Raw genomic sequence first — 27,962 nt, 5'->3', positions numbered from 1 at the left:
TCAATTCTATCACTAGAGAGCGACCTGACACTTCTTTTTCAAAGGGAAAAACATCTTAATAGAGTTGAAATCACTCGCAGTCTCTTGCCCAGCAGACCGCTTGCTTCTTCAGCGGGTATTTGACTGTGTGTATTCCCTTATCACGCGCAAGCAGGTCTGCGGATCGCGTCCCTTCCTCCCTCTGCGCGCAGGATGGACCCGAAGATAACCGAATCGGACCCTCCATCATATCGCAACGGAATCACCCAGGTTCTGCAGTATGGGGAATTCACAGCCACCGGCAACCGAAAGGTGAGGTACGCGGTGAGTTTAACCGAGAGAGACCTCACCATTCAGAAGATCACGTCGACACCTGCGGGACGGAGCAAGGTGGTTTTCAACTTGAGGGACTGTGTCGGCTGCCGGGCTTTCAGCGCAGATGACAACGCGGACGCGTACTTCTCTGTCTATTTCTACCCTTTTAAAAGACGATGGATGAGCTCTGGAGTGGCCAGGCAGCGGGTCGAGCAGTGCTTTCGGGTAGCCCTGTTCCAGGACCCACGCGCCAACCTGGAGGAGGCAGAGAAATGGGCTGGCACCATCCGGGAGAGCTCTGTTCGTCAACAACATTTGAGAAATCGTGAGCAAGTCATATAGTTTCGTATAATTTTCTCATAAGTGGTTGAGGAAAGTGCTGTGTGTGTTAATCACATTCATGTTTTTTATCAAGTTGGTATGCCTGTCTAGCGCACATGATTTAGTCATTGACAGAGGAAGAAGGGCTGTAAAAGTTCCTCACTCTCTTATCAGTGTCATCTGTCTCAGGCTATTCTATTACCTTTCTAACGAATTCATGTAAATGAATAAAACAATAGGACTGGTCAGGCTGACACTCAAATTACACAATGTTCACTAAGCAACCTTTAACAGCCCAAAGTAACAACAAAACAGCATCTAGAATAACAATAGCCTAACCCCCTTAAACTCAACTCTGGACTTTGAATCCAGTTCCTCTGCTTTTTCCCCCATTTTGATTTAGACCTGGACACCAGGTGTGTGCAATTAATTATCAGATACAACAGAACCAGCAGGCGCCGGACTTCGTAGGGTAAGAGTTGAATACCCCTGGCCTAAACCAACTAATAGAGAAATACTAACAGAGAAGAAACAGCATCCAGATCAGGATTTCACAACACACTTCTCTCCTTGTTTTGACCCTAAACTGGCACACCTGATTCAATTAGTCAAAGGCTTGATGATTAGTTGACTAATTGAATCAGGTGTTTAGGGTTCAAATCAGATCTAGACAATAGGCCTATTAAAGGTATGAGTGCTAAGGGATATGAATCTATAATTACTCTAGTGGGAATAATGCACTTTAATTGGAAGGTTCAGAAACAAGGGTCAGCCCACATCATTGTCTCTTACCTTGTAGCCATGCTAACAAATCAGGGAACCAATCAAAGGTTGTTCCTTCCAGAAGTGAAGTGCTATGTAAGTCTATAGCTTAGTCATCCAATCACACTAACTAAACAGATGAGGGTAGCCTATAAACCGAGATGCTGGGAATTCTATAGAGAGGCTTTATCAAAGGATGTGAGCTGTAGAAATTCCTCAGCAAAGTGCGGTATTTCTATTTACGCGATACATGAATTCGTGCCTGTGTGCCGTCAGTTCTAATGGTGGGGGAGAAGTGGGCTGCTGCACAATCGAACTACAACTGATCAAACTGTCCAATGATCAAACTGTCCAATGATCAAACTGTCCAATAGCCAAGATAGTGGAGAGATGAGATAGAAGTCAACTTTGCAAGATACTTTACTCTGGATATTATAGTTGCCTTTGAAACTTGACATTAATATCGTCTCAACGTTTACACGACCATTTTGTTACCATAAAACAACATACCATTTTAGGGCGCTTTACGGTCTGTTCATCTGCCTGTAAATCAACATGGTCCTCTATCCCGCGGCACCCATGTCATTACGGTACATCTGTAGCGCGAAATGAACTTCCGTCCCAAATGGCACCTCATTACATGGGATCCGGTCAAAAGTAGTGCACTGTGTAGGGAATAGGGCACCATTTGGGACGTAAGGAGGAGAATTAAGAAGACAGGCATTATTGTCACACACCTCAAGGGCCTCTCCTTTCAGCAACAAAGCAGGTCGCTTCCAGCACACTCAATACCATTACTAATATATTACCCACTGGCCCCTTCGACAAACCAGATGCACTGCATGGACAACAGCATACATTACAATACACATTTAGAGAATTTGAGTATAGTAATGAAGCGGGTGTAATCATACAACATACCATATCAAATGTAATTTAATACGAGGATGACGGCATATTGTTATTATATAGACATCCTTGCATACATTGAAATTATATTGGAGTTAATGAGGTGTAATAATATACTATTGTATGTTATCGGATATTATAGATCCTGGATGAAACGGATCAATATACCACAGATGTCCACTGTTTACAGAGTTATCTTTTATTCCCAATGCTAAGGGGCACGGTTCAGCTTGTAGTTATTGTTTTTTTCTAAGTAAATAGGTAGCTTTGAGTTCTCTACATTCATACAGTACATCTGTTCCTCTGCTTCAAAAGCAGAAGAGAATGAGAGAAAAAGAGGGAGATGGAAATCGTGTGTGTTTTTCACTCGGAGGCCCCAGCAGTGAGACAGCAGTCCTTTTCCCTGGGGACTCTTGTCGGACGTTCTCCAAGATGAGCCTTGACGTGCTGTCAAGACCTCTGACTAAGCCCATCTCTCTCTCTCACTCACACACACCTCTCTCTGGGGCCTTCCCTGTTTAGACCCTTGGGCTCACAGCAGCTTAGTGTTTCAGGCCACTCAGTGATGATGATAGAAAGAGGAATTACAACACACACAAGCTGGTCAGAAAATCAGCAAAATTTAATTGTCACTCAATAATGTTGATAGGAATTTGTATCGTTTTTTTCTCATGGCTTCACAGAACAATGTACAAGCACATTGAATGAGATTTTAATTACATCTGTATAGTAATGAAAAGAAAGTGAATGTCCTTGTCCGTTTATGACTTGCTGTGTTCTTTGCGTGTTCTCTAGTCGGCTAATGACACAACGCTTGAACCACGTTTCAACAAAGACCAACATGGTCTATTATAGTCTATGAGAAGGGCAGTCTCTCACTATGTGGTTGTGGGTTTTCATGGTGGGTAGACAGCTTCCTCTACACAGCTATATTTGTAAAGTATCATGGCTATAACCTGCTGTTACGTTACATGTTTACAGACAATGTACTGTAAGCATGTAAAGGTGCAAATCTTTAGTTAAATCTGAGTGATAGTTTAATTCTATCAAATGCGAAAGTCTTGTCAGTTATAGGTTATGAAAATCCGTAAAGTGTTTACTTCGGAGTCGTTTTTTTATTCAGCCGTCTCGCCCATCTCACCCCACTGCCGAAAATACCCAGGAGACACCACTCAAGAGGAGAATGACAGCCGGTGGTTAGATCCTCTCCGCGCCTCTCACTCACTTTGTCTCTCGCCGACTTACGCTCTATGTATCTTTATCACCCCTCTTCCTCCCTCCATCTACATCTTTGCCATTCTCTATCCCTCTTTATCTTTCCCTCATCTCTCTTTCTCTCTCTCTTTCCACTTTTTCCTCTCCGCTATCTTTCTCTCAATCTCTGAATCCCTTTCGCTCTCCTCTCTATCTCCCCCTGTCTCGCTCTCTCTCTCTCTCTGAGAACAAATCACCACACCAGGCATCTCCTCCCTCCACACCCTTTGTGGTCGGTCTGGTTTGAGTCTCAACTCAGCCAGGATCTGCTTACTCGCTCAAACCCACTGCCACGCTGTTGTGTACAAGGCTATTCTATTTGTGTTTGTCTTGGTGAGGTACCATCAGACGTAGATAAGATGCATTTGGGTTAATGAGGGAATGTTTATGTAGGTATACAAAGACGATTTCAGGATCGCTTAAAACAAAATTGCGGGGGGGGGGGGGGGTGTTGGGGAACTAAAACAGTCTACACAAGACACATCTGATTTGTATCTTACCAGCACAAATGCAGACAGTTAAGCTAACTACATTTAGTGGATGTGCTAGCCTATGACAAATCCATTCAATATTAAGGCTAGGCGTTAATATCATACCACAATATTTTTAACAGTATGGCGGTATTTCACGGTATTTGATGTTTCTGAATAACAAAAGTTCTAAATATGTTTTATGAGCAGTGCATGGCCCTAGGATGGCAACACATTCATTTTAAGTGGTTTTAATTGGTCATTAAACCATCAGAATGGAGAAAGCCAACAAAACAAAACTTTTTGTAGAACTTTTCATTTGTCAAAATGTAATTATGGACGGTATTGTAAAAATCTTTACCGGTATGTGTATTCTTCATAACGGTATACCTGCATTCACGATATATCGCCCAGTCCTTCTCCATATTATACTTAATATATGTGTTATGGCTGCTAGTGGCCAAATGGATTCTAGGTTATTATCACCCATAAATCATTTAATGTGGAAGCTGGCTTTTCTCCTAATGGAGGTTTGTCCAGATTTAGTACTACCTACATCTGACGTGTAGGAATGCATTGATGGGTACATGCAATAATTAAGCATGACTTGGCTTGCTACTATTGTACTATTTAAGAGTATGTTGGTAGGTTATGTACTTACAGTATCACATAACTCAGGAATTCTTGAAAATCGGGACAATCCTTTTCCGGCAGGGAAACTTTATTTTTATTGTTGGATTTATTTATTTGTTATTATTATGAGCTTAAAAATTACATTTAGTGGAATTTTAGAAGGGGATAGATTTTGCAGTTGGAATTTTCTAAATATTATTCAATTTCATATGGGCAAAATGCACGGAAATGCCCTTGTCCGGAGCAAGCAAAGTCTCCCAATTTAAACTCTCAAAGTGTTTAAAATTCTAAAACGGGCAATAATGAATATTAACTGAAAAGGATCTTGTGTAGTCTCTTGCAATAGCGCTCTCTGACTTTAAACAAAATGTATTTTAAAACTGTGATTCCTAAAAAATGTGTCTGGAGATTTGGTCAATTCAATGAACCATGAATGAACAGGGTCAGCGACACCATAAGGACCCCTTGTTCATGTCCTCATGTACTGCAACAAGACAAATCATGGTCCGTAAAGCTTTCTACTTTTGATAGATTTAAACAAACAATATTGAAATCACCATTTTCAAAACCATAAACTGTCAACTCCATCTGCCTGATGGATTAGGATAGGATATGAATTTTAATGCAATTTGTCAACTCCAGAAGAAAAAAAACGGTCAAAAAAATATATAACGTCAGAGTGCAGAAAGATCGGATAAAATGGTTATATTTTTATTGGGGGTTTTCAAATTAATAATTTTCTATATTTTACAAATATCTGTATTGAAGTTTTATTTTTATCTGCAAAAATATGTATTTTGAGTATTTGTTGTTAGCTCCATCATTGGCTTGTCAACACCGTCATTAATGGCTAACCCCCTTAAGATCTATCTTTTTGTCAATATAAAAAATATATATTTTAATCACTGTTCTGCTACATATGCTTAAACTATTAACGTATTTGCTGTGCTCAGAAAAGGCCAAAATGCTAACAAAATTAGCACAGGAGCATGATATAGTGCTATAAAACATACAGAAGATTCGAGATTTGTATTACATATTTGAATAATCTGATGTTAAAATTAAACATATCAAGGCCTTAACACTTGGACAATAAATGTAAAAAGGAAAGGCCTTTTATGGTGTCTGACGGAATTGACAAATCCAGTTTGTTGCATTTTATGAAGGAAAATAAATTAAGAATTAGGAGGTTGTTCCTTTACATTGTGTGATAGCTGATACTTTGGTCTATCAAAATATACAGTACCAGTCAAAGTTTGGACACATCTATTAATTCCAGGGTTTTTCTTTATTTTTACTATTTTCTACATTGTAGAATGATAATGAAGACATCAAAACTGTGAAATAACACATGGAATCATGTAGTAACCAAAAAAGTGTTAAACAAATCAAAATATATTTTATATTTGAGATTCTTCAAAGTAGCCATCCTTTGCCTTGATGAGAGCTTTGCACACTCTTGGCATTCTCTCAACCAATGCATTTCAATTATCAGGTGTGCCTTGTTAAAAGTTCATTTGTGGAATTTCTTTCCTTCTTAATGCATTTGAGCCAATCAGTTGTGTTGTGACAAGGTAGAGGTGGTATACAGAAGATAGCCCTATTTGGTAAAAGACCAAGTCCATATTATGGCAAGAACAGCTCAAATGAGCAAAGAGAAACGACATCATTACTTTAAGACATACAGTTCAGTCAATCTGGAAAATGTCAAGAACTTTCAAAGTTTCTTCAAGTGCAGTCGCAAAAACTAAGCGCTATGATGAAACTGGCTCTCGTGATGACCGGCATAGGAAAGGAAGACCTAGAGTTACCTCTGCTGCAGAGGATAAGTTCATTCGAGTTACGAGCCTCAGAAATTGCAGCCCAAATAAATGCTTCACAGAGTTCAAGTAACAGCCACATCTCAACATCAAGTGTTTAGAGGAGATTGCGTGAATCAGGCCTTCATGGTCGAATTGCTGCAAAGAAACCACTACTAAAGGACACCAATAAGAAGAAGAGACTTGCTTGGGCCAAGAAACACAAGCAATGGACATTAGACCGGTGGAATCTGTCCTTTGGTCTAATGAGTCCAAATGTGAGATTTTTGGCTCCAACCTCCTTGTCTTTGTGAAACGCAGAGTAGGTGAACGGATGATCTCTGCATGTGTGGTTCCCACCGTGAAGCATGGCGGCGGAGGTGTGATGGTGTGGGGGTGCTTTTCCTGGTGACACTGTCAGTGATGTATTTAGAATTCAAGGCACACTAAACCAGCATGGCTACCACAGCATTCTGCAGCGATACACCATCCCATCTGGTTTGTGTTAGTGGGACCATCATGTGTTTTTCAACAGGACAATGACCCAACACACCTCCAAGCCGTATAAGGGCTATTTGACCAAGAAGGAGTGTGATGGAGTGCTGCATCAGATGTTCTGGCCTCCACAATCCCCAGACCTCAACCCAATTGAGATCGTTTGGGATAAGTTGGACCGCAGAGTGAAGGAAAAGCAGCCAACAAGTGCTCAGTATATGTGGGATCTCCTTCAAGGCTGTTGGAAAAGCATTACAGGTGAAGCTGATTGAGAGAATGCCAAGAGTATACAAAGCTGTCATCAAGCCAAAGGGTGGCTACTTTGAAAAAGATTAAATATATTTTGATTTGTTTAACACTTTTTTTGGTTACTACATGATTCCATATGTGTTATTTCATAGTTTGGATGTCTTCACTATTTTTACAATGTAGAAAATAGTAAAAAAAATAAGAAAAATCCTTGAATGAGTAGGTGTGTCATTTTGACTGGTACTGTATATTTCAAATGTTGTTAATATTTAGAAAAATATTTGAAGAAAAAGTAGAGATTGTTCCCGTCTTTCAATAATCCCTAAACTGACAGTATCATTTAACTGACAATATAATGTACCGGAGTAGTTTTGTTTGGTTGAATTTAGGTCAGACTACTATGGTCATAAAGGAATATAGACACCTTGTATGAGTTATGACTGTGTCTGAAAACCACGTTTCAACAGTGCAATCCTAGTCAATACCGTTTCTTCAGGTCAAAACAATCCGATATTAACAACTATATTACGACCTGAATGTAACATACATTATGGTAAATGCTATGAAACTGTGACGTCTGGCCCGGGACCATAAAGTGGCCATGCCAAAGTGTTGAAAGGCTAAAAGGTGGCAGATGAGGTCCTCTTAAGGAAGACTTAAAAAATGCATCTTTACTTCGTCCCTACTTTTAAAGTCATCGCTGATCTAACAGTCAGATGGGTGAAAGCAAGCACGGCCCCTGCATTGCTTACACCACTGATCATGTTAGATCAGGGATTACTCGAAGGGAGCGAGGAAAGATACATGTTCAAACTACTGAGCCTGAGTAAGTGAGGTGATAGCAGAATACCCTGTCCCCCTATCCTCTCCCCCTAGACAGAACTCCCAAAGAACAGAGAGAGCGACACAATGAGAGAGAGAGACGCAAGACAGACAGAGGGGGGAGAATGGCCACATCAGGTATTCATAACCACATAGACTGCAGACAGAGATACATATTGGGCCCAGCCAAGTGTATAAAACACCTGGCACCCTGCCTTCCCCCTCCATCCTATAAAGGTGGTTAGGCCATCTCAGGCTCATTCAGCCGCAATTAACGCTGTGTCATACCTCCCCAGTCTCCACAAATAGAGAATTTGAGCTACACTCAAAGTAGCGGCATTAGAATAAGTAGCTAATGCATAATTCAAAGGACGTTTTCGTTGGAAGTTCAACCGAAAGTCAAGGAAGTTCAATGAGCCTGTCCCTGATATGACCATCATTGCTCAGGGGTTAACTTTCCCCTAGGTACAGATCTAGGATCAGCTTCCTCTCCCCCAATCCTAACCTTAACCATCTGAGGGAAAACTGACCCAAGATCAGTGTGTCTAGGGGCAACTTCACCCTACACCAACAACATCTATAGTCAGTTGAAGCTGTAAGCCACCCAGTTCAGTTTCGAGGAAAACTGAGCGTTAGCTAATAAATAAACAAATGCTCCGTCTTCCATGTCTAACGAGAACAGACACTTCACTGAGTCGCAAGCGAGATCTGTCACGCAATACTGTGCAAGTTTGCTATTCTAAGACGCCGTCTTAGGCCTAGACCAGAAAAATATTCTTTATGGTTTTTTCCCCCTTTCCTTTTCATTTCAACTGAAAGTCAGGACAAATTGTTCACTCTAGGTTTTGAAGTCTACGGATGAGACATTTTCTTAATCACCGCACTAGTGAATTCAGTTGAAATGTCGCTCAGACAGCAAGCGGTCCTTTGGAGTTGTTTGGTTTACCACTGTCAATATGGTTCTACAGTAATCGGGTTGGAGAGTGCCTTTTAGTGGCATCTTTAACCATTCCAAATAATTGTTTATGGCCCATTTGCCTTCATCTTTCTACAGTAAGTCTACTGCCTTTTTTTACTGTGTCTCATTTGTGTCATAATAAATACTATCAGTGTTTATCTACTTAACCAAGGGCAACAGACTAAAACAGATAACAACCGGACTATAGTTTTATAGTAGTCTGCTACCACTACATGTCACAACCACACGATGTGAGGATTAAGAGATTGGCCTTTGATGAGGATGACACGATTACGACCTTTTAAGGGCATAGCAAGTGGTGTTATAACCTTATCCGCCCCCACACTACTGTGTTACCTCAGTGCCCGCTGGGCATGCTCAGATGTGATTGTTAAGGGGACACAGCTCTGTTCAGACCTCCGACCACACCAGGCCAAAACAAACAGAGAGCAACATCTAGTATCATGATTCATTAGTCACAATAATGATTATAGAAATGCCACCGTGGCTTTCCCCGGGTACAAAAGAGCCATTGTGGGGAGGTGAACACAATGAGTAATGTCAGTTTATTTCTAGAGAAACCCAGATTGTTAATTTATTTGTTGGTTTCTTCTAGATGTGTCATGTGGCAATGAGCCATGTTGTTTAGCTGATGATGGGTTATACTGGATGTTCCCCGGTTTGACCAGGAAAACCTCCAAACCCTAGTTATAGGCTGTAGGATACTAGGGCTATACTATAACTAGGGCCAAGAGCTTTCGTGGTCAGGTCAGCTAGAGACCAGTTTCACCTGGAAAAACTCCTGACCCTAACCATTGCATCTTGCTGACCACCAAGACCATAGGTGGAGGTGGTACTCTCAACCACAGCCAGTTTATAATGAAGGAATGTTTGGGAATGGGTAGGGTGGCTAAGAGGAATTGTCAATGGGTCCAGACAAGAAGGCCCTCGTGGTTGATGATGAGGCAAAAACACAGCATGTTTGGGGCCCTTGCCAGCTGGGTTGGCACAGGTCCATGCCAAATTATTTATGAGGGCACTGCCCTGGGGCCTCATGTATAAACCGTGCTTAAGTACAAAATATAACCCCAAAATGTCTGTGCGCCATTTTTCACGCAAAATTTGAAATTTATAAAAAATGTACTTGATGTGAGAATGTGCTCACTTCTCCACAAATTCTAGACCATGCGTACACACATCTGAGAGTGGTTGAAATATTGTATTGCAAGCTGACAAGTATTTTGTTCAAATGGGGGATATGATGAAAATTGTATTCATAAAAAAACTGAATGCCAAGAGTCTGCAAAGCTGTCATCAAGGCAAAGGGTGGCTACTTTGAAGAATCTTTGTTTGAACACTTTTTTGGCTACTACATGATTCCATATGTGTTATTTCACAGTTTTGATGTCTTCACTATTACTCTACAATGTAGAAAACAGTAAAAATACAGAAAAACCCTTGAATGAGTAGGTGTGTCCAAACCTTTAACTGGTACTGTATATTTCAAATGTTGTTAATATTTTGAAAAATATTTGTGAAGAAAAGTAGAGATTGTCCCTGTCTTTCAATAATCCCTGAACCGACAGTATCATAACTGACAATATAATGTACCGGAGTAGTTTCGTTTGGTTGAATTGAGTAATGAGTAGGTGTGTCCAAACTTTTGACTGTATGGGTAAGTGTAACGGATGTGAAATGGCTAGCTAGTTAGCGGGTACGCGCTAATAGCGTTTCAATCAGTTACGTCACTTGCTCTGAAACCTAGAAGTAGTGTTGCCCCTTTCTCTGCAAGGGCCGCGGCTTTTGTGGAGCGATGGGTAACGACGCTTCGTGGGTTTCAGTTGTTGATGTGTGCAGAGGGTCCCTGGTTCGCGCCCGAGGTCGGGGCGAGGGGACGTAGTAAAGTTATACTGTTACATAAGCTAGAGTATTGCTGTGTGATGGGAGTGTAATATCATTGTCTGTTTAATCTCAGAGCCCACCAAAGCAGGACATAGAACCCCAATAGTCTATTGATAAGCAAAATTGTGAACAACAATTTGTCTGGGGGTGTGGGCTGTAGCATTTAGCCTGCTTTTAAATTGTTTGAATATACAATAAATGCACAGACATTTCATAAATGGAGCATGCAGAAATTGTGTGAAATTTACGCAACAGTTATAAATGAGGGCCCTGCCATCTTCGTCCTCCCAGGACTTCATTATTTGTTTTGAAAGGGTCCACATTTCATAGAAACCCTTTTTTTCTCAGGGAAAAAAGGGACAAGTCCCATCAGGCAAAGACATCAGATAAACATCCGATTTGGTTGATATTAAAGTGGTAACAAACTTAAATTCAACTTAGAATGAACCGAAAACACTATTGTTGGTATGTGGTTAGAATGAGACATGAAAAACAGTGTGGCTTTTTTAGCAAATTTATGATGTTGATTCAACCTATATTTTGTGTGATGGTGTGTTTATTTTTTAAATTACATTTTTAGATTTGGGGCCGCTACAAAGCTTTTATCTATACTGAGAAAAGATATGGACAATTTTAACGATTTTACTGAGTTACAGTTCATATAATGAAATCAGTCAATTGAAATAAATTCATTAGGCCCTAATCTATGGATTTCACATGACTGGGCAGGGGCACAGCCATGGGTGGGCCTGGGAGGGCATAGTCTCTTCTTCACCACGCTGTCTGTGTGGGTGGACCATTTCAGTTTGTCTGTGATGTGTACGCTGAGGAACTTAAAACTTTCCACCTTCTCCACTGCTGTCCTGTCAATGTGGATAGGGGGGTGCTCCCTCTGCTGTTTCCTGAAGTCCACGATCATCTCCTTTGTTTGGTTGACGTTGTGTGAGAGGTTATTTTCCTGACACCACACTCCGAGTGCCCTCACCTCCTCCCTGTAGGCTGTCTCGTCGTTGTTGGTAATCAAGCCCACTACTGTTGTGTCGTCTGCAAACTTGATGATTGAGTTGGAGGCGTGCACGGCCACGCAGTGAACAGGGAGTACAGGAGGGGGCACGCACCCTTTTGGGGCCCCAGTGTTGAGGGTCAGCGAAGTGGAGATGTTGTTTCCTACCTTCACCACATGGGGGCGGCCCGTCAAATTCCAGGACCAATTGCGCAGGGCGGGGTTGAGACCCAGGGCCTCCAGCTTGATGATGAGCTTGGAGTGTATTATGTTGTTGAATGCTGAGCTGTAGTCAATGAACAGCATTCTTACATAGGTATTTCTCTTGTCCAGATGGGATAGGGCAGTGTGCAGTGTGATGGCGATTGCATCACCTGTGGACCTGTTGGGGCGGTATACAAACTGAAGTGGGTGGCCAGTAAGGTGGAGGTGATATGAGCCTTGACTAGTCTCTCAAAGCACTTCATGATGACATAAGTGAGTGCTACGGGGCAGTATTCATTTAGTTCAGTTATCTTTGCCTTCTTGGGACAGGAACAATGGTTGCCATCTTGAAGCATGAGGGGACAGCAGACTGGGATAGGGAGCAATTTAATATGTCCGTAAACACACCAGCCAGCTGATCTGCGCATGCTCTGAGGACGTGGCTAGGGATGCCGGTCTGGGCCAGCAGCCTTGCGAAGGTTAACATGTTTAAATGTTTTACTCTCCACGGAGAAGGAGAGGGGGGCGCGACGGTGGCACTATTATCCTCAAAGCGAGCAAAGAAAGTGTTTAGTTTGTGTGGAAGGCATCGTGGTCGGATTTGCCGAGGGGAAGGCAGGGGAGGGCTTTGTATGTATCGTGGAAGTTAGAGTATTACCCCACGTGTACTACAATCAATATGCTGATAGAATTTAGGTAGCCTTGTTCTCAGATTTGCTTTGTTAATCTCCAGCTACAATAAATGCAGCCTCAGGATATATGGTTTCCAGTTTACATAGAGTCCAGTAAAGTTCCTTAAGGGCCGTCGTGGTATCTGCTTGAGGGTGAATGTACACAGCTGTGACTATAACCGACGAGTATTATCTTGGGAGGTAATATGGCCGGCATTTGATTGTAAGGAATTCTAGGTCGGGTGAGTAGAAGGACTTGAGTTCCTGTATGTTGTTATGATTACACCATGAATCGTTAATCATAAAGCATACACCCCCGCCCTTCCTCTTCCCAGAGAGGTGTTTATCACTGGGGCGCGATGCATGGAGAAGCCCGGTGGCTGAACCGATTCCGACAACATATCCCGAGAGAGCCATGTTTCCGTGAATCAGAGGATGTTACAATCTCTGATGTCTCTGTGGAAGGCAACCCTTGCTCGAGTTTCGTCTACCTTGTTGTCAAGAGACTGGACATTGGCGAGTAGTATACTCGTTGTCGATGTGCACGTCTACGGAGCCTGACCAGGAGGCCACTCCATCTGCCTCTTCTGCGGCGCCGTTGTTTTGGGTCAGCTTCTGGGATTAGATCCATTGTCCTGGGTGGTGGTCCAAACAGAGGATCCGCTTTGGGAAAGTTGTATTCCTGGTGGTAATGTTGGTAAGTTGACATCGCTCTTATATCCAATAGTTCTTCCCGGCTGTATGTAATAAGACTTAAGATTTCCTGGGGTAACAATGTAAGAAATAATACATTAAAAAAGCAAAATACTACATAGTTTCCTATGGACTCGAAGCGAGGCGAACATCTCTGTCGGTGCCATCTTGTGTAATGATCATGTTGTTTAATCAGCTTTGTGATATGCCACTCCTGTCAGGTGGATGGATTATCTTGGAAATGCACACTAACAGGGACGTAAACTAATGTTTGCACAAAAATTGAGAGAAATACACTTTTTGTGCTTAAGGATTATTTCTGGGATCTTTTATTTCAGCTCACGAAACACGGGACAAACACTTTACATGTTGAGTTGATAGTTTTGTTCAGTATACGTCAAGCAAAGTAGGAAGGCTATCTAGGTACAATAGGCCATGTTAACTGAGGCCATGTGTTATCAAACACACAAGAAAACACGTTGTCACTTTAACTGCCTTGTGACAAGGCACCTACAGTAGACACACCCCATTCCATCTTACGCCCTGTAACGCTAACTAAGTCAAAGCCCTGCGACCAAACTCCACAGATACCACATATCTACAGTACTGATAGGTGGGGTTTCATAATCTAACCTGTGTTGTCAGAGGCGGTGTCCCTAATGGCATCCTATTCCCTTTGTAGTGCACCACTCAAAAGTAGTGCACTACTATAAAGGGAATAGGGTGCCATTTGGGACACACCCATAGTCTGCAATACACTCTTTGCAGTAGTGCAGATACGGTAACTCTGTTAGGTGGCGTTTCCTAACTTGTAATGGTGTAGTCTGCGATATATGTTGACAGTAGTACAGATACGGTAACTCTGATAGGTGGCGTTTCCTAACTTGTAATGGTGTAGTCTGCGATATATGTTGACAGTAGTACAGATACGGTAACTCTGATAGGTGGCGTTTCCTAACTTGTAATGGTGTAGTCTGCGATATATGTTGACAGTAGTACAGATACGGTAACTCTGATAGGTGGCGTTTCCTAACTTGTAATGGTGTAGTCTGCGATATATGTTGACAGTAGCTCCAGTAGACGTGGGGTGGTCTAGAAAAACACGTCCTGCCAATTAGGTTTGATGTGGGTGGATGACCTCATCCAGGGAGCATCCAAAGCACTGTCCTTGTGCTTCACCCATTGCAAGTCATTTTGTCTAATCAGTATATTCTGAGGATTAATAGTAGAAATAAGGGATGGGAGTTTTTCCTGACCACCAATGTGATCTGAACAGGAAAAAAACTCAGGGCCCTAGTTATAGTGCCTGGTCATGGAACATGGTCAGGAAAAACTCCTGGCCTTAATAATAGTAACATCAAGCTTCTCCCTCCATTGCATATTGTTGTAACGAAAGAGAAGAGAAGTCACAGATTGAGTCAATCAGAAATCTACCTGGTTTATTACAAGTTGCAACAGGGACACAACACCCAGCACAGAAACAAAGAAAATGTCTAACTGGCCTCTTGGAGACGGGCCCTTTATGTCCTAATCAGACAGCCCCAAATGTTCTGGTAACACCAGCCCGAGAGGCTTTTAGGAAGTAAAACCCAAAATGCAATGACTGTCTGCTGCAACAGAATCAGTGTGTCCTCGATCCTTGTACATCCAGTCTGGCGTCAATCACTATCAACAGACATGAGAATAATCCATAACATTCAGCATCAAGTCTAGTGACCATCAACCCTCACCTTGAGTAGACCATTGGAAAGGGAAAAAATATATAATTATGCTAAACATTGTGTTAAACACTCTAAACTGAATACGAACTTTAGTGATTTAAACATTTTCCCATTATCATTGTCTTTGTATGGGATTCTGTGTTTGTGGGATTTTCTGCCAAGGTCACCAAAAATAGCAGGTCTAACATCTGTCATAACCCCTGTACATGCATCTCTCCATTCTAGGTGTGCTTTACAGTGAGGTGCACCGTCCCTGCAGCGTCATGCTACTGGTGAACCCCCACAGTGGGAAGGGCCAGGCCCTCAGCCTCTTCACCGGACATGTCCAACACATGCTCAACGAGGCCGGTGTCCCACACACTCTGGTCATCACTGGTGAGTTTAGCGTACTGTATGTGCATACACACACACGCATGCAGGTATACTGCGCAGGCACGCACACACAAGTCATCTCTGCTGAGTTAATGCATGTGCATACACTGACACACAGGTTATCACAGGTCAATATCCTACGACTGGACAAAACAAAGCAGAAACCATCATTCTGTGTCCCTCCACTCCAATTGGCAATGTCAAGCAAAGCAGCTAATGGCTGTCTCTCTCAAGCTGACCCTCCCTCTTTCTCACCCCTCTCTCCCTCCCCCATTTATTAATCCTCTGGCTGTTTTCATCGCTAGCTGACAGTCAGTATTCTGATCAAGCAGCTGCCGGCACATATGTATGCATGTATATCCATTATGTAATATGTTATGTTTATACACAAGCCTCTGTAAAATCTGGTTCACCATGATGTTATGGGCCCTATTGATGGGCTAATAATAAAACTAAAATGTTTTATTTAACTAGGCAAGTCAGTTAAGAACAAATTCTTATTTACAATGACGGCCAAACCCCCCCTAACCCGGATGACGCTGGGCCAATTGTGTGCCGCCCTATGGGACTCCTAATCACGGCCGGATGTGATGCAGCCTGGATAATAATAGTGTGTGTGTGTGTGTGTGTGATTTGATGTAACTTATTAGCCACATTGATCGGGTAATCATTATCATGTGTGCTGCCACAGTCTGGGGACATTGTAATGATAATGTATTAGTTTTGTATAAGGCTTCTGGTTCAAAGCTCAAATGGGTCATATCCATTAGGGCACACTGTAGCAAAACGCTTTACAACTGAAAAGAAAGGTTTCTTGTTGGACACGTTTAGGCAGTCTCTACCATGATTTAGTACATTTTCCACTGTTTGGGGCCTAATGAATATGACCCAGATGTAGCTTTTGAAGCCCTACATTTCCGCCCTCCTTTCAGTCTATTGAGTTTCTCTCCCTCTGTTCTTAAATCACCGCAGTGTCAGAGAGCAGGCAAGATAATGAATCCCTTTCCCAAAACTGAGAGAGCAAAATCCTCTGAACGCGTTCTGAAATGCTGAATATGTTCAAATTAGAAAAAAAAGAGTTCAGAACTTTGGGGACACTTTATGGGAAATGAATCCTGTGGATGGATTCAAATCTATGTAAAAAAGCACATTCTTTCTGAGAACATTTCATTCCCATTGAAGAGAGCCCTTGTTCTAGTCCTATGCAGAAGGATGGGTGATCCAGCTTGCCAGATACAAGGGTAGATCATCTCTGACTTTAGAATCTCTCTAGGACATTGTCTATTGGGATGTCGTCATCCTTCTCCATGATCAGCCACAGCTCGGAGACGCTGGGCTTGATTCAATCTAACCTGTAATAGACAGGTAGTCACCATACAGGTAGATGCCAACACTTTTCAGAGTAAGACAGAAGGTTGTGCAGGCGTTAGTTAGCAAACAAAGATTCTGCATCACCATTGCTACCCCTTTTAACACTAAAGAGTCCAGGCGAGCCAAGCTGTAGTGGCTGGCCTGGTTATACATTTACTGGAACCATGCTGAAATGGTCAATGTGAAAGGAAAATATCAGTGGCTCTCAGTGCTAATCAAGTGAGACTGAGGCAGGGCCAGAGCTGTGCTAGCCTAGCGGACGGTTAGCATGGGGACGCTAATGAGCGAGGACAGGCCCATTATTGGAGCCCTGGCTGTGTGGCGGTGCCAGAGGAAGGGGAAGGATGAGTCCACTGCCCAGAGGGAGACGGGGCAACTGGGCATGAAGGAGGCTTGGCGCAAGGGTCTCAAAGGATCTCTGTTTCTCTCTCGGAAAAGGATCAATGGTAGGAGGACGCCTTCTCTCTGTCAGTTCAGACGAAGAAGAAAAGTTTCCCGAGTGGCGCAGCGATCTAAGGCGCTGCATCTCAGTGCCAGAGGCGTCACTACAGACCCTGGTTCAATTCCAGGCTGTATCACAACCGTCCGTGATTGGGAGTCCCATAGAGCGGCACACAATTGGCCCAGCATTGTCTGGGTTTGGCCGGGGTAGGCCGTCATTGTAAATAAGAATTTGTTCTTAACTGACTTGCCTAGTTAAGTAAAGGTTAAGTAATTCTACAAGGAAAGGAAGCCACCTTATTGAGAGACACCCTAACAGAAGGAAAGTGGCAGGATGTTATTCTGTTATCTTATTTTCCCAGTGACACAGTCGTTCCAGTGAGATCAGTGCAGTTGTGACCCATCTAGCATCAGTGCTAGCTGTGGTGGTTTTGGAATAGAACAGTAAATGTCCATAATATAGCCTGTGGCCCAGAAAACTAGATAATAGTAAACAGTGGCTTTTTCTACTGTCAGTTTGAGACCTAGGCGAATCTGTTGCAGGGTGTTATCTTTCCAGTGCCGTTGTAACCTAGCTGTGGTTGGTTTTCAAAACAGTACAGTGAGTTCTATAGCCTGTGGCCTGTTCTCTATGGCTGGTCCTCGGGGGGTTGTCCCTGTCCCTGGCTGCTGACTAAGCTGCCACAGCGTGTCCTCCAGCTCACAACCGGGTTGACTTATCTATACACACACACCACTGCCACTTCTGCTCCACCTCTGTTGACCCAAAGTCTCCAGTTAGACACACACACACAGCGTAGCCTTTGTGAACAGGTAGTCACCCGCACACACACAGCAAAGAAAAGGATCCCTGCTATTACTGTCAGTGTGCATTATGGATCCCTGGTGCGGTCCTCATCGTACCTAGAACATCGAATGGTCCCTTTTTTAAATGTCATGTCTGTCATGTCTGTGTCCTTACTCAGCCCAGCAGCATACTGTATATACCACAGTGTGAGATGGGTTTGGAACCTCCTTTTGTGTGAGGCAGGGTCAGTGAGAGTATGGCTGGGAGGAGAGGGACAGGGAAAGGAGAGTGAAGCAAAGTGAGTAGGGTCGAGGGGAGTCTGGGGACATGAAACTGCACGGTGGCATTGGAGGTTAAGCCTCGCGCTCTTTTTTTTTTTGGAATCCGAGTCCGAATTGTAGCTTCTTTAGAGGGACAACAATGGCTGCCTTGAGACCAACCCTGAGAGACACATGCACACCCAGTGCAGAGAACAGGATAGTTGTCCAAACACACACGCGCATACACACACACTGTAGAGAACAGGATAGTTGTCCAAACACACACGCGCATGCATGCACACATAGTTGTCCACACACACACTGTAGAGAACAGGATAGTTGTCCAAACTCTCACACACACACACACACACACACACACTGTAGAGAACAGGATAGTTGTCCACACACACACTGTAGAGAACAGGATAGTTGTCTAAACTCACACACTGTAGAGAACAGGATAGTTGTCCAAACTCACACACTGTAGAGAACAGGATAGTTGTCCAAACTCACACACTGTAGAGAACAGGATAGTTGTCCAAACTCACACACTGTAGAGAACAGGATAGTTGTCCAAACTCACACACTGTAGAGAACAGGATAGTTGTCCACACACACACACTGTAGAGAACAGGATAGTTGTCCAAACTCACACACTGTAGAGAACAGGATAGTTGTCCAAACTCTCACACACACACACACACACACACACACACACACACACACACACACACACACACACACACACACACTGTAGAGAACAGGATAGTTGTCCACACACACACTGTAGAGAACAGGATAGTTGTCCAAACTCACACACTGTAGAGAACAGGATAGCTTGTCCACATCACACTACTGTAGCAGAACAGCCGCCTATAGTTGTCCAAACTGCACTACACTCCGTAGACGAACAGGATAGTTGTCCACACACACACTGTAGAGAACAGGATCAGTATGTCCAAACGTCACGTGAGGCGACTGATGAGAGAACAGGATAGTCTGTCCATAACTGTTCACAGGCACTGTAGGAGGGTAACAGGATAGTTGTCCAAAGGCTCACACACTGTAGAGAACAGGATAGTTGTCCAAACTCACACACTGTAGAGAACAGGATAGTTGTCCAAACTCACACACTGTAGAGAACAGGATAGTTGTCCAAACATCACACACTCGTGAGAGACATCAGGTTACTAGCTATGTCGCAAACTCGACACACACCTCCCCTGCCACCGTCAGGGCCAGTATAGACGCAGCGAACAAGGACGCTAGTGTAATGGAGACTACAGAGACGGAAAGGAAACAGAGAGAGAGGGTATTGCTGTCAGTGGGTTTCAGATGCAAGGACAAACAAGGGAGCATAGAGATCTACAAGAGTGTTTCCCAACTCCGGTCCTTCAGTATCCCCAGCAATACATATTGTTGTTGTGGCCCTGGACAAAAACACCTGATTCAACTTGTCAAGGGCTTTATGATTAGTTGACAAGTAGAATCAGGTGTGCTTGTCAGGGGCCCACAACAACAATATGTACTGCTGGGGGGACTGGAGGACCGGAGTTGGGAAACACTGCTATACAGTATATCTGTGCAAACAGACACTGCGATCACACAGGCAGCCTAAATCTGATATTTTTGACCAATTAGATCAGCTATGAAAAAGATCTGATGTGATTGGTCAAAAGACCAGAACTGGGCTGCCTGTGTAAACGCAGCCTTACAGAGGTAAAGATAAGATTCCTTGGGGAAGAAAGAAAGACTTGGCTTCTGCTGTTAATTAAGCTTGAGTGGCTACAACCAAAGAGCTCTTAGACAGTCTGGCCTTTTATAAAGAGTGTGTTTTGAGGAGAGAGGAAATATGTGTGTGTGTGTGCGTGCTTTTCTCTGACAGTGTGCTACTAATATTAACCCGGCAGAGTGTTAGGGAAATGTAGGGGTATAAAAGGTGCGGTTGGAAAGTAACGGTGATGGTACAGGAAGCAGTACCAGTCACTCACTATATATAGACTACACAGGAGGTTGGTGGCACCTTAATTGGGGAGGATGGGCTCATGGTAATGGCTGGAGCGGAATTGGTGGAATGGTATCAAATACATGGTTTCCATGTGGTTTCCTCTATTCCGGCCATTATTATGAGCCGTCCTCCCCTCAGCAGCCTCCACTGATAGACTACTGCCCCCTAAAGAAAATGCATTACAGCTCTACGAGCAGTTTACCCTCACCTAAGCATAACCTTAACCATACAGGGAAATAACACAAAACTGACCTTAGGTCAGTGCTAGGGGAAACGTAATCCTTCTCCGATTGGAATGATGGGTACAGTTCTAGGATCAGCTTACCCGTCTCTAAGCCACAACCTTAACCATTGGGGGAGAAAGACGAAATCTGACCTTAAATCAGCATCATAAGGGAAACGTAATCCTACTCCTGTCGCAATGTACAATCTGCTGATTGCCCCAGTCTAATTTGATGGAGGGCCCTATAACGTAAATTGGCCTTATAATCTAATTTGCAATGTGATACTGCATTTCATTAAGGTGGCATATCAACTGTCCTCTCTGCTCTAAAGACATGTGCTGCTAGCCTGGTCACAGGAGGTTGGTGGCACCTTAATTGAGGAGGACGGGTTTGTGGTAATGTCTGGAGCGGAATTGGTGGAATGGTAACAAATACATCAAATATAGTTTCCATCGGTTTGCCATTCCATTAACTCCGTTCCAGACATTACTATGAACCATCCTCCCCTCACCAGCCTCCACTGAGCCTGGTACCGTAGGTGGACTATCAGTTGTCTTCTACCACTAACCTCCTGTGTAGTCGACATTCCATGTTCCCTTTGTTTTGTTGTTCAGCTATTGTATTCACAACAGTTTGTCCCCGGAAGGGTCATACCTGCCCTTGTCCTCTCCATCTCAAATTTCTGCACTTTGTCAAACCACACACCCACTTGATTCCTGAAGTGATTGGAAAGTTGAATGTCTCACAACTACAAAAGAGGGGGATTTCGACACTACAATAACACACACAGTGGTTTTACGGCCACGCACACACCTAAACACATGTAAATGTACTCTTCTTCCTTGTATGTTTTCAGAGCGGCAGAACCATGCCAGGGAGTTGGTGAGAGAGGCTGACCTGTCACAGTGGGGTGCTCTAGTCATCATGTCCGGGGACGGACTGCTGTTTGAGGTGAGGTACAAATACAATAATCCATTCCTGACAATAATTCAAATTTGCATTCTTACTTGACCTAACAACTGTTTTGGAACTTCTGGTGCCAACATGGCATCCATTTAGCTTCTAAACCTCAAACCCCAGTGGGCTGAGATCCGTGGTTCTGCCTGACCTTGCATATTGTTGCACAGACACAGATTTTAAGCCTATTTTTCGAGGCTTTCCACTTAAAGTGCACTTTAGTTTAGACCAGGCCTTGTCTTGGTCTGTGAAAGTGGCCCCAGATCTGGTGAGTCTCTGACTGTTGGGTGACCTCTGCTCTATCTGTTCCCCCCCAGGTTGTGAATGGCCTGATGGAGAGAGAGGACTGGGAGGAGGCCATTCAGACCCCACTGGGCATCCTACCAGGGGGCTCTGGTAACGCCCTGGCTGCTTCTATACACCACTACTCTGGGTGGGTGACACACCAAGACCCCAATGTAGCAGTTAGACACCACTACTCTGGGTGGGTGACACACCAAGACCCCCATGTAGCAGTTAGACACCACTACTCTGGGTGGGTGACACAGCAAGACCACAATGTAGCAGTTAGACACCACTACTCTGGGTGGGTGACACCCCAAGACCCCAATGTAGCAGTTAGACACCACTACTTTGGGTGGGTGACACACCAAGACCTCAATGTAGCAGTTAGACACCACTACTCTGGGTGGGTGACACAGCAAGACCCCCATGTAGCAGTTCGTTTGCAGCAGTTAGTCCCAATAATGTACTTTGAAAATGCGTGCTTCCCCCCTCCTCTTCCTTAAAGTACTCAATCTGGCATGATTATTTGTGACAAGTAATGCATTGCTTTGATGTTTCCCATGTTGGATCAGTGATTATCTCAAAGAAGGGAATAATTAATTGAAAACCAATTTATCCAGTTGGGTGAGAAATATACTTCCAGGTCGACCGTAAAGAAGGCTACACTATAGACAACCATCTACACCAGCACAGGGCCTACTACTGCCCATATGTTTGACAAACTGTATTGAGTAAATCCCCAGAATCAGTAGTGGAGAACAAACATACTGCTTCTGGCTCATTCTTTAACCACCACCGTACAGAACATAAACACAATGAATCACAATTACACAACCAGCATGCCCTCCTGTCTATCCATCTCTGCCACCCCCCCACCAGAAGCCCCAGTCAACCTGCCACACAATGAGAGGAAGGACCCAGAGTCTGTTTTGTTCTCTCTGCCCTGCAGGGGATCCAGAATATGATCTGCTGCTCTGTTTTTGATCAACAGTGGCTTACTGTATCACCGGTTGTTCTATGTATATATGCTGGTCCCAGATCTGTTTGGGCTGTAGGCTATTGGACACAACGGTAAAACGGGTCAGTTTTGCCTTGAGCAGTGGGATAGGATGACTATAACAGTTTATAGTTAGAACCCCCTCTACTGGTTGTTAAGAGATACTACACCCCAGTTCTCTTTTCAGTGACTAAGAAAATAGCTCAAAATGGTACGATGTTATTGTCTATAAAAACAAGGTACAAAAACCGTGATAAAAGAAAGCCGAACAGAGACCCCAATCAATGGCTGTTATTGAATGGTGAGCCTAATGCCTAGGATGAATCATGAATACACGCTGAATATGGATATGCTGCCATATGGACGTGACCCCAGTCGCATGGAACTCTATTGAGACGTCATTATCTAATAGGCTGTGGTGTAGAGGAGAAAAGACAGCAGGCTGAGTGGTTGATGTGGGGCTGGTGGTCCCATGACCTCTCTACCCCCTCACCCCCCCAGCCCCCTCCCCCAGCTGGGCTTGTCTTTGTTGTCTGTCGTGTCTACCACTAACTCCCCCCTCCTCTTCCTTCTCCCACCTCTTTCTCTCTCTCCTCCCCCCTGACAGGGCCCAGCCGGTGTCAAGCGAGGAGCTGCTGGTCAGCTGTGGCTTCCTGCTGTGTAAGGGCCTGGTGTCTCGCATGGACCTGGCGTCCGTCCACCTGGGCTCCAGCCCCTCCAACCCCACGCGCCTCTTCTCCTTCCTCTCGCTGGCCTGGGGCTTCGTGGCTGACGTGGACGTGGAGAGCGAGAAGTACCGCCACGTGGGCGCCGCCCGCTTCACCATGGGGACGTTGGTCAGGTTGGCATCTTTGAGGGTGTATAAGGGCCGTCTGGCATACCTGCCGGTTGACGAGGTGGATGGAGAGGAGGAAGATCGTCAATCGGCAGTCTCGTTGGAGGAGATGACTAGCGTGTCACCTCAATGCCAACCGCCATCGTCTGCATTCTGCTCCTCCACCCTCCTCTGCCGACCTTCGAAGGACTCGCCGTGCCAGAACGCAGCCCACAACTCCCGTAACTCAAACAATTCCTACAAGGCGAAGAATTGGGAACCCATGTCCGCTAATGCCACCCTAACAGGCCCGCCAGACTCTCTCCTGGTGCCCCTGGACCAGCCGGTGCCCAGCGACTGGGTGGTGGTGCCCGAGGAGGACTTTGTCCTCATGCTGGCCATGTACCAGTCTCACCTGGCAAAGGACCTGTATGCCGCGCCCGACTCTACACTTGATGACGGCCTCATCCACCTGATATACGTCCGAGCAGGCATATCGCGCACGGCCCTGCTCCGGCTCTTCCTGGCCATGGAGAAGGGCACCCACCTGGCCAACAACTGCCCCCACCTGGTGTACACCCGGGTGCGGGCGCTGCGGCTGGAGCCCTACTCGCCAAAAGGGGTGATCACGGTGGACGGGGAAGTGGTGGAGTATGGGCCGGTCCAGGCCCAGGTACACGGCGGGATAGCCAGGCTCATCACTAGATGATTAACAAGATCCACTGGATAGATAGCTAGCGTTAGCATGTTATGCTAATGGTATGCTACACTAAACGCTAACATTAGTTAGCATTTTCTGGACGATGCTATGCTAACAACTAGCGTTAGCATTTTCTGGACAATGCTAATAACTAGCATTTTCTGCTCACATCTAAAAGGGAGGTGGGATTAATGGACTTTTTAGTCTTCTCTCTGAATTTATGCTTTGAATTGAAGGTTCGGATTGGAAGTGCCATGAAGGAGTAGCAAGGCTAGAACACAAAAAGTTCACAATGGGTGGGTACGTTTAATTTCTACAGAGCCCAATGTGCTCAATCTCCCATTCTCCCCATTAATTTGCATTTAGGCTGTTCTAAGATGGCTTCCCACTAGCACAAAGCAACTGGCCTTTAATTGGCTGTTCCAAGCTATGACATAAATACATTACTAGAACCGAGGTGAGAGATCGATCAAGAGCTATGCTGTCTTATACTTATGGAGTAACTCATGAAATATGAATATTTTCACCCCACCACACATACATTCTCCGTACCAGGGGTACATATGATGTAGGGCTTGATGTAGTGTCAGTCACCCACCCTGTCACTCACAGACCCTGGGCATGCTTTATGTCTATGGGAGGGCATCTCAACTTTAATTTTCCTTCTTATGCAACGAATGGGGTTTGGATAGATGCCTTCACTGCTCTCTTCCGCTGTGACGTGGAAATATGGCAGATACATACAATCTCCGGGAGCCAGCATTGACATTATTAGGAACCAATTCATTTGAACTCAAGTAATTAGGGGACAGTTACGCCGATATCAACCCTCAACCGTTGATGCTCAATTACCATAGGGTTGTTTTTGATTACCTTGAATCTTGAGGGTCAGTAGTTTATCCTAAGGCCTAGACCCGGACTCTGGACTACTTGATGACCGGTTTTGGATTAGGCATTGTGATGAGCTGAAAACGCACCATACTTCCATGACTTCTTCAATCAACCAGCCACCTTACATTGACATGCAAACAAATATAAAGACGTATCTTCAAGTAATTTGATATGTGCTTGTTTTATACCTCATATTTCCATGAACCCCTAGCTTTAAAACAGCCTAGAGTGAGAGAGACTGCCTTTATTTATTGTGCTGTGGCCTGTCCTGCAGAGGAAGGCATGCAGCACAGGTCCAGGTTACGTGATTGATGACTTGTAGTGCCTGTATCAGGTCTCCAACTGCAGTCTTGCCCCATACCCCTCCCCCCATCCATCCTTCTCCTCCATCCAATCCATCCATCCCCTCCTCCTCCCTTTCTCGACACTGCAGTGCACCACAGAGCAGTCCCAGATTCTTTTGTCTGCCTGCAGCTACAGCTGACACCCCAACAGTACACTACACACACTGTACAGACCCCTTCCCCTTCTCAGCAATCATCACCTTATCATAAAGCTTTAAAAACAGAGAAGATAAACTATGAAATGATGACAAGAGCAACCTACGGCTAATGTGATGCTAATACAGTAGCTAGCCTGAGTTTACACTCTTCTTAGCCTTCTTCTGGACTGATTCTGAACTCTCGGGAACGATGGTGATTATTGTGCCTTAAAACACAAAAGGAAGAGAGGTGGCGCTTGATTAAACAGCACATTGGTCAGGGGATGGAAAGGAGGGAGGGATGAGGGAGAGTATTGACTTGTTAAATGCTGCATGAGGGACCAGCATTGTGTGGAATGCATCCCAAATGGCACCCTATTCTCTATAAAGTGCACTACTTTTGAACAGGGCCCATAGGGATGCAGACGTGGTCTTGGCACACAGCCCTTCTCCACGGATACACTGCTGTGGAGAATGAGCATCATGTTTAACATAAGGTTCTGACTGACACTGTGAAAGAAATATGTTTATGTTCATCTTGTTCGCCTTAGGGGATGATAAGAGGTCATGGAACTGCGGGATATGCTGAGCGAATGTTGTTGGGCCTCGGTTTATATTTTTGGAGTCACAACTGCCCCTGATATGACTGAGTGCACATTTGGGCCACAAGATTTTCCCAAAATGCAAAAATGTCAGTTTCATGTTGTGATATTGTGCAATGACTGGGTCTCTGATGTTGCAAACCTTTCATCAGTCCAGTCTAAATAATTATAAATGGGGAAGACCAAAATTACATATTTAAAGAAATGACAAATGTGATTTTAGCTGTGTCGCATGCAAAAGAAAGCACCCTTGCATTGTTTGAAGTACAAAATGATTAACTCTGCTTTTAACCCTTTCAGGGACATGAGCTCATCTCATTCCTCCCCCTACTGCTGAATTGATTGAGCTCATCTGGCGTTCCTCCCCCTACTGATTGCTATTTTAGAGCAGCAGCACATGCCTTTCCAATCCTTACCTTGGTTGCGTTCTCCTGCTCAGACTTTGGATGCATCAACCAATGGTTGTGTGCCACGTCCGACTGACAGATTGCAACAGTATTACGTGGTTAGCCGATACATAAAAATACATATCTAGGAGTTGTAAACTCTGGCAGTCGTCGGCAACACCTGGGCAGAGGAACGCGCCCCTTGGCATGCTAGAAATCAATGAGTCATTATGATGGTGAAAATATCAAGACGCACATGAGTCGCTTATTTCAGTTCCTCCATTAGATAAATTGTTGTTCAGAATTCTTTGATTGTCACGGGAGTGTTCTGCTTGGCTCGGGCTTGAAACATGCTCAAATCCATTCCTTATAGCTAGTTTGGGCCTTGAGATTTTCCTGACCACTTCACTTGACTAGAAAACTCTGGGCCCTACTCATAGCCTATGCAGCCCCTGGCGCTTTCTCAGTTGTAACAATTCTTACCCTCTTCATTTTGTTTGCACTGATTGGAAAACATTTGTCAGGTGGAAGCTCGTCAGTAGGCCGGCAGGCTTTCACCTGGTCAGTTCTTTCAGATCAGAGCAATGCAGGAAAGGAAACGAGGACAGATTTTAAACGATTGAGAAAGAGCCCCTGAAACTGTTTGGTGTGCCTTGAACATGTTGCCCCTTAGTGGTGGGAAGAGGGGTGTGTACTGTACTGATGCTTAGAAGACTTGATACCGGTCCTATTAATCTAAAATATTTTATTTCCTCATTGGATTTATAAGGAGACGGACCAACTCCTGTAACCCATTTCCAGTTGAATTGAGTGCTTGCTTAAGAATGAAAAATGAGGATTGATGAAGCTTAGATGTCCCAGTTTGAAAACTCAGGCACAGACCCTAATATACTCCATTGTTGACACTTGAAGGTGTATAGCTAAAGAATTTCAGTCCGGTACTAACCCAAAAATCTTGGATTTGTTAGATGTAAACGTCTTACTGCTGCTGCTTGATTGTTGTCTTATTGACCGTGTTTTTCAGGTGTATTTGGTGAAGGGAAAGTGACTGTTCTTTTTATAAATCTTGATTGATGTTCTTTACTTGAGTTGAATACAGAGTTCTATTTTTCCACTTGGCAAATGTTAAATCAAATAAAGTGAAAACCAAAACATTTCTTGTTTCTTTTGAATTACAAGATTAAAGTTGCTGTTTTGTCCTTTAAGTGAGGTCAACTAAACACTAC

General features: G+C 44.1%; 1 protein-coding gene across 1 annotated transcript; it reads left to right on the top strand.

Annotated features, from left to right (window-relative positions):
- The first annotated feature begins 5 nt into the window (after window positions 1-5).
- LOC139567559 (sphingosine kinase 1-like) lies at window positions 6-27,819 on the top strand. The gene is made up of 5 exons (XM_071388913.1): window positions 6-619; window positions 15,386-15,535; window positions 21,480-21,574; window positions 21,898-22,013; window positions 23,470-27,819. Exons 1-5 carry the CDS (start codon window positions 193-195, stop codon window positions 24,383-24,385), a joined length of 1,704 nt encoding a protein of 567 aa, XP_071245014.1. The 5' UTR covers window positions 6-192; the 3' UTR covers window positions 24,386-27,819.
- The last annotated feature ends 143 nt before the right edge of the window (window positions 27,820-27,962 follow it).

This window comes from Salvelinus alpinus, chromosome 2, assembly GCF_045679555.1.
Source record: "Salvelinus alpinus chromosome 2, SLU_Salpinus.1, whole genome shotgun sequence".
In the NCBI taxonomy this organism is placed as follows: domain Eukaryota; kingdom Metazoa; phylum Chordata; class Actinopteri; order Salmoniformes; family Salmonidae; genus Salvelinus; species Salvelinus alpinus.
Note: the sequence above shows the minus strand (reverse complement) of the source record. Positions and strands in the feature narration are given on the sequence as shown.